At 36.0% G+C, this 7142-nt stretch overlaps 1 protein-coding gene across 1 annotated transcript; it reads left to right on the top strand.

Moving 5' to 3' along the window:
• Nucleotides 1-1430: 1430 nt before the first annotated feature.
• LOC127620146 (proteasome subunit beta type-4-like) lies at nucleotides 1431-6640 on the top strand. The gene is made up of 7 exons (XM_052093259.1): nucleotides 1431-1568; nucleotides 2237-2443; nucleotides 2622-2768; nucleotides 2900-2981; nucleotides 4180-4296; nucleotides 4411-4499; nucleotides 4863-6640. The coding sequence occupies exons 1-7, from the start codon at nucleotides 1450-1452 to the stop codon at nucleotides 4873-4875; spliced, it is 774 nt and encodes a 257-aa protein (XP_051949219.1). The 5' UTR covers nucleotides 1431-1449; the 3' UTR covers nucleotides 4876-6640.
• The last annotated feature ends 502 nt before the right edge of the window (nucleotides 6641-7142 follow it).

A 7142-nucleotide genomic window follows, 5' to 3' on the forward strand; every position in this document is an offset into this window, starting at 1 on the left:
TGGGCCTAGACACCTCCCTCTGCAACTGGATCCTGGACTTCCTGACTGGGAGACCTCAGTCAGTCCGGATCGGGAACAGCATCTCCACCACCACCACACTGAGCACTGGGGCCCCCCAGGGCTGTGTGCTCAGTCCACTGCTGTTCACTCTGCTGACTCACGACTGTGCAGCAATGCACAGCTCGAATCACATCATCAAGTTCGCCGATGACACGACCGTGGTGGGTCTCATCAGCAAGAACGACGAGTCAGCATACAAAGAGGAGGTGCAGCGGCTGACGAACTGGTGTAGAGCCAACAACCTGTCCCTGAATGTTGACAAAACAAAAGAGATGGTTGTTGACTTTAGGAGAGCACAAGGTGAACACACTCCGCTGAACATCGACGGCTCCTCTGTGGAGATCGTCAAAAGCACCAAATTCCTTGGTGTTCACTTGGCGGAGAACCTCACCTGGTCCCTCAACACCAGCTCTATCACCAAGAAAGCCCAGCAGCGTCTCTACTTTCTTCGAAGGCTGAGGAAAGCACATCTCCCAACCCCCATCCTCACTACATTCTATAGAGGGACTATTGAGAGCATCCTGAGCAGCTGCATCACTGCCTGGTTTGGGACTTGCACCGTTTCAGACCGCAAAGCCCTGCAGAGGATAGTGAGGACAGCTGAGAAGATCATTGGGGTCTCTCTTCCCTCCATCAAAGACATTTACAAAAAACACTGTATCCGCAAAGCAACCAGCATTGTGGACGACCCCACACACCCCTTACACAAACTCTTTACCCTCCTCCCGTCTGGCAAGAGGTACCGAAGCATTCGGGCCCTCACGGCCAGACTGTGTAACGGCTTCTTCCCTCAAGCCATCAGACTCCTCAATACTCAGAGACTGGTTTGACACACACGTGTCCTGAGTTGCACTTTAATTATTGTCACTTTATAACTGTCTGCTACCCCAATAACTGCTATGTGCATAGAACATTATCTCATAGTATGTTATGTTTACATTTTTAGAAACTGTCATCTTTTTGCACTACTGAGTACTGGTCGGCGCTGCACTGTCTATTGTCCTGTTCATTGTCAGAAATTTGTTGTACTGTCCCGTACTTTTTGCACATGTTTGCACGTGCACTTTATATAGGTTTTTTATATAGGTATTTTATTTCGTTGTGTTGTCTCATGTGGTCCTGTGTTGGTCCTTTGTTGTTTTTATGTAGCACCATGGTCCAGGAGGAACGTTGTCTCGTTTTGCTGTGTACTGTACTAACTGTATATGGTTGAAACGACAATAAAAACCACTTGACTTGACTTGACTTGGGTGAGTTAACAATGAGAGAATTTTGATTTTTGGCTGAACTATCCCTTTAATGAATACAACCCAACATCCCATAATGCTTAGCTCGCGTTGCACGGCCAGCATAGATGCGTAAGTGTCGTCAGTTCCGTTAATCTTGAACATGGAAGCGAATGGTTTGAAGCTGAATTTGTGGGAGAATGGACCGAAACCCGGTCAGTTTTATTCATTCCCGGGTAACAGCAGCACAGTTCCAGGATGTGGACCCATTAAACACACACTGTAAGTTCATTTCAATTTCGTGTTTTTTAGTCGCTGTTTGCAGTTTCGATTTGCCTTTTATGTGCTGCATCATCATGGAGGAACGTTGCTGTTTACCCCGGCGAACAACCTCAAGTGTGTTTGACGGCTCTTTGTTAAGTTTTACGATATTCTCAATCTACTTCATACCTGTTTTGTTTTTATTAATCTCTTGGTCTTTGTGAAAAAGTACGATTTAAATGGTCCAGATATCGGCTAGCTTATTAGCAATAATGCTAATGAAAAGGCAAATATCAGAACTAAGCTAGAAACTATATAGAACTATAGAGTAGTTGTCATGAACAATTTATACAATGACTTTCTTGGTATAGGCTAATTGTTGACCTAATTCTTAAACAATTTATAGAAATGCAACATGTGCAATAATATTTACTGTTAAATTTAGTCATATAGCAAATGCTTTTATCTCTGTTTATAAGATATTACAATATTAAAGTAATAATTATTTTAAAAGGGTAAATAGCCTACGTATCATGAATCAAATGCTTGACTAGTTATGAATGCAACTAATTTGGTTAAACTTGTAGCTCTCAAAAAATACCTGTTTGTACAAACAATAACACGTTTAGTTTTTTCATTGAATTGTAAATCTGCTTGTTCCTTTACCTCTAATCTTTCATGTTTTTCAGCAACCCCATGGTAACGGGCACATCAGTGCTGGGTGTTAAGTTTAATGGTGGTGTAATCATTGCTGCTGACATGCTTGGCTCTTATGGATCCCTGGCACGGTTCCGCAACATCTCCCGACTCATGAAAGTCAACAACAGCACCATCCTAGGAGCCTCAGGAGACTATGCTGACTATCAGTACCTTAAACAGACTATTGAACAGATGGTGTAAGTATACACACATTTATGATTTAGCTGAATTATTATTATTTTTTATCTTTGTCGGAGTGTGTATGGGTTTGAGTGTACGCTAACAGTATATATCAAACCAAGAATATGTTTTATGATCAATCTTTAAAACAAAGTAATATTTCAGAAGACAAGCTTCTAACCTGTGTTTGTTTAGGATTGATGAGGAGCTTCTTGGAGATGGACATAGCTACACTCCCAAAGCAATCCACTCCTGGCTTACACGGGTCATGTACAACCGCCGCAGCAAGATGAACCCATTGTGGAACACAGTGGTCATTGGTGGATTTTACAACGGAGAAAGGTGAGAATTTCCATCCAAAATCTATTCAGTGTACAAAGTAGTACGTTTTTCGCTAGAATGGTTTAATTCAGCATTCTACTTTTTCTTATATTTCACTGAAGAAGTTTTTATTTTTCATTGTCTCCCTCAAGCTTTCTTGGTTATGTGGACAAGTTAGGAGTTGCATATGAAGCCCCTACAGTAGCAACAGGATTTGGTGCCTATTTGGCTCAGGTAAGGTTTTTGATCGCTATTTTGCTACTTTTACATTTGACAATTTTCACAACATTGAAATGACACACTGCTGCTCTCCTGCTCTATCTTTGATTACAATGGTCTCAATAGTACAAAAGTATATTTTAGACAGTTGGATTTCACCGTATGTATTTTAGTCTAAATCTGGCAAAGCATTATCTTTCGGTTGAAACAGTACTGAGCCCCTTAGAGGACAGGGTGAGAATTTATTTTCTGAAATAGTTTTGCGTGCCCTCGCAATAAGTTGGTTAGCGTAAGTAGATGCATAGCAGAGTAAACTTGAATGCCGTTGAATGGGGGACCAGAGCAAATACAATTTGGTAACTGATTATTATTATTTTTTTTACTTATTCTAGGGTAATATAATACAAAGTGCAATGTTTTTAAATTTACACTAAATATTTTTAAATTGGAAATATAAAAAAGTTTGCTTCATCTACGTTGTTAAATATAGTGGAAATGATTCATAACAGGTTTGTGAAAAGTGTCCATAAGTTTTGCGTGCCCTTACAATAGTTTTGCATTCCATCTCAATTAATTTACCATTGTTTTACTTCAGTAACCATATTTAAACCATGATATTTTAAGTGAAACCATAGTGATAATCCAGGAAAATGAAAACTATGGTAATAAAATCATAATAGTGTGGTTATGTTTTCAATACAAACACTATAGTAATATTGTAGACTAACCATAGATTTTAGCAGAAATAATTTTTCAGTTGTAATATTTTGGTTAACATGACTGTTGTTGGCTAACCATGTTTTGTTTTTGGGCAGAATCCATGGTTTTACTATCGATAGATTTTAGTAACTATAGCATTTGGTGGAAATCATTAATATTGTAATAACTAGGAAAAGTATGTTAAGTAACTAAGTTCTTTTGGTGGAAACCATGGTTTTGGTATTGATAATAAAACCATAACAAAAACTATGATTTGTATTACCATAGTTGTAATTTTCATTTGGTTTTATGCATATCAAGGCTATAGTAAAACCATGGTAAATGTATTCCAAAACAATTTTAGAAAAAAGAAAAAAAAAAAAATCTCCATAGAACATCTTGCTGTTTAATTAAAACTAAAACACTCTTGTCAGCATTTCATCCACAAAGTCATTTCAACAACTATGTTATAAGATGAAGCAGGAATTCATCAAGTGTGTGTATATTTTTGCAGCCCTTGATGAGGGAGGTGCTGGAAAACAAGGTAGAAATTACAAAGGATGAGGCACGAGCACTGATAGAGCGATGCCTTAAAGTTCTTTACTACCGTGATGCCCGCTCCTACAATAGGGTAAGATGTGCTCTTTGCTCTTCATAAAGAGACAAGAAGTTTAAATCATTTTATGTGCTTTATAAGTATATTTATAAAATGATAATTTTTTTTGGTGGGGGGGGGTTACCATAGCATGAGATTGCCATTGTGACCGCTGAAGGCGTTGAGATTATTGGACCACTATCATCTGAAACAAACTGGGACATTGCCCACCTGGTTAGGTAAAGTAAAATGATTTATGATGCATCTCTGTGAATGAAAGTTTTGCATATATTTTCCTGTTATGAGTGTTTATTACCAAGCAGTGTAACTGTAATATTCATTTCAGCCTTACGCCCTTTTGATTTAAACCATTCTAACGAAAAAAGTTACTACATAGTATGCTGAATAGTTTTGCATGGATAACTTTCTAAATATCTGCATTTATATTTATGTATTCTTCAATTAGAGTAACATTTAGTGTTGCTTCTGTGCCATTACTTGCTTTTGGATATAGATAGCAATGCACTAAATATATTTTTATACCATGATTGCAGAATCAGATATTTTGTTGTCTCAACTATTCTTGTTTTTTTTTATTGCAGTGGTTTTGAATGAGCCCTTGTCCTGCTGACCCTGTTTTTCCACATCATCTTTGGACATGTTTTTAGTACCACCAGATCATTATTGTATTGTCAAGAATACAGTTAGATTTGTTTTGTTATACATAAAAAAAAATTCACAAAAGCTGATTGGTGTGTCCCCATTGTACTTTCATATTTAAGTGAGGTATAGATATTTAACATTGACCCATAACAATTCAACTTTCACACTCCAATTAACAATTAATAATTTTGTTTCTGTTGCAAGCTACACATTGCAAAACAACAATGATTTATTGACATATAGGAAGCCCTGTAACGCACATTCTCTGCTCATTTGCGGTCATCTCTGCTTTGCTCAGACAAAATAGTTTAAGTATTGATATAGTGCAAAATATTATTCCCACCTCGTTCCAACATGCTTGTAGTGTTCAGTACAAAATCATTTGAGTTATAAACCTTATGCAATGACAACAAAAATTAATTCCCACCTGATGCGGCCATTACACCTAGGTATGTGAAATTATAATTCAACAATCGGAGTCCGCTAATACCGCTGTTACCACATGTTGGGCCCTACAATTTCTGCAATGTGGAAAAAAAAAACTGAATCCAGTCATAAAAATGGCATTCGTTATAAATTGTGAAATGCCACAGAATTTGACATATTTGGGATGAAAGTTTGTTTGAATGCACAATTAACCAAAATAAAATCCCGATATGTCCTAGTGTAATTATATAGACCGTTCTCAAATATCAGGGTTTAGAATGCAGAAAAAAAATATAGCAGGTACACTTGTATAGCAGAGAACAGAAAATATTATTTTCGTTTACCTGTTACAACAGAAAAAGTTATACTTTTTACAGCAAACAGAGTGGTTAATTACAGCAGTCATAAGAGAGCAAGAGGCCCTAGTTGAAACCTCATCGCAGCTGTGGCAACTTGTTTTCTAAAACTAATTCCAGGGAAATCTGATTACACCAAATTAAAAAAATTGTAAATATAAAAAAGTCTGCTAGATTTACACTGCTAAATAAGCTGAAAATGCATTCATTCTTATTTGTATAGCACGTTACACAACACCGTTTCAAAGCAGCTTTACAGAAAAAGTAACCAGTCTCGAAGTCTTAAAGAGTGATCATTGTGTAGTTTGATTAAATATGATTTAAATTATGTATAAAAATTGTGTATATTTATTTTTTACTTTTGTATATTAATGTAATGTTTACAGTACTTAAATAACAACAACGTTTTAAAGAAATATCAAACATCTGTGATGTTCTGTTGTGCAGCACTTCATTTGACAAAAATATCTCCAACGTTGTTTCAAATTGTGTTGAGGGATTTTGTAAGTGCATTTCATTTGATAAAATTTATGTTTAAACATTTTATATAAATTGGATTTTCTTTGATTCAAGTTTCAATTCATTCAATCAGATATCAATCGGATGATAAAATTGAATGAATTTATCAGAGTTCCGAAAAAATAACCACAATATACAACATGACCTCGTGTGTTTTTGCTAAAACATTGAAGTATTACACCTGTTGTCCTTAAAAATTGCACCTTGAAAAGTGTGGGAACCCTGTATAATCGGATGAAGTTCCATTCACGAAGCTGTAATCATTTACCACCTATTCTTTTAGGTTCTTTTTCCTTTACTATTTTCCTTGACAGTTTCTTGATGACTTGGTGTTTTCTTAGTAAACGGCAATAATGGTTACTAAAAATAATTGGGCTTTGCCATCACAAGTAAAAAAAAAAAAAAAAAAAAAAAAATATATGCAGAAATAGAAAACAAGCAATAATCATTTATAAAACAATCAAATGCTGTCTTGGCAAGAAGTATGCATTTCTCTACGTGAAAAGGAGATAAAATGTCTAGGTGATTCCATACTTTGGTGGTGTAACTTGTAAAGGTTTTAATTATAGGTAATTTTCCTACAATGTACATTCATGAACTGATTTGTCTAATTAGCTTTGTAAGAACCACAGTTATTATCACACTGAGAAACACTGTACTTCTAGTTTATACAATATGCTTGGGGGATCATGATCATTTCCTTTAAGGACAGCTAAAAACACTGTTATATATGATTAAGTTACGTGGGCTGTCAGGTGTTTATCAAAGCTTAAAATTATATACCAATACAAGTGTTTATTCAGCAATATGTAATCAAATATGTTACAATACAACCCTAAATAAAGTAGGCAACACAATCAGATAATTTCTATTTACATTAATGCACATTCTGACAACAGATCAAACCTGATGAAAGGG

The sequence above is a fragment of the Xyrauchen texanus genome, chromosome 26 (genome assembly GCF_025860055.1).
Source record: "Xyrauchen texanus isolate HMW12.3.18 chromosome 26, RBS_HiC_50CHRs, whole genome shotgun sequence".
In the NCBI taxonomy this organism is placed as follows: Eukaryota; Metazoa; Chordata; class Actinopteri; order Cypriniformes; family Catostomidae; genus Xyrauchen; species Xyrauchen texanus.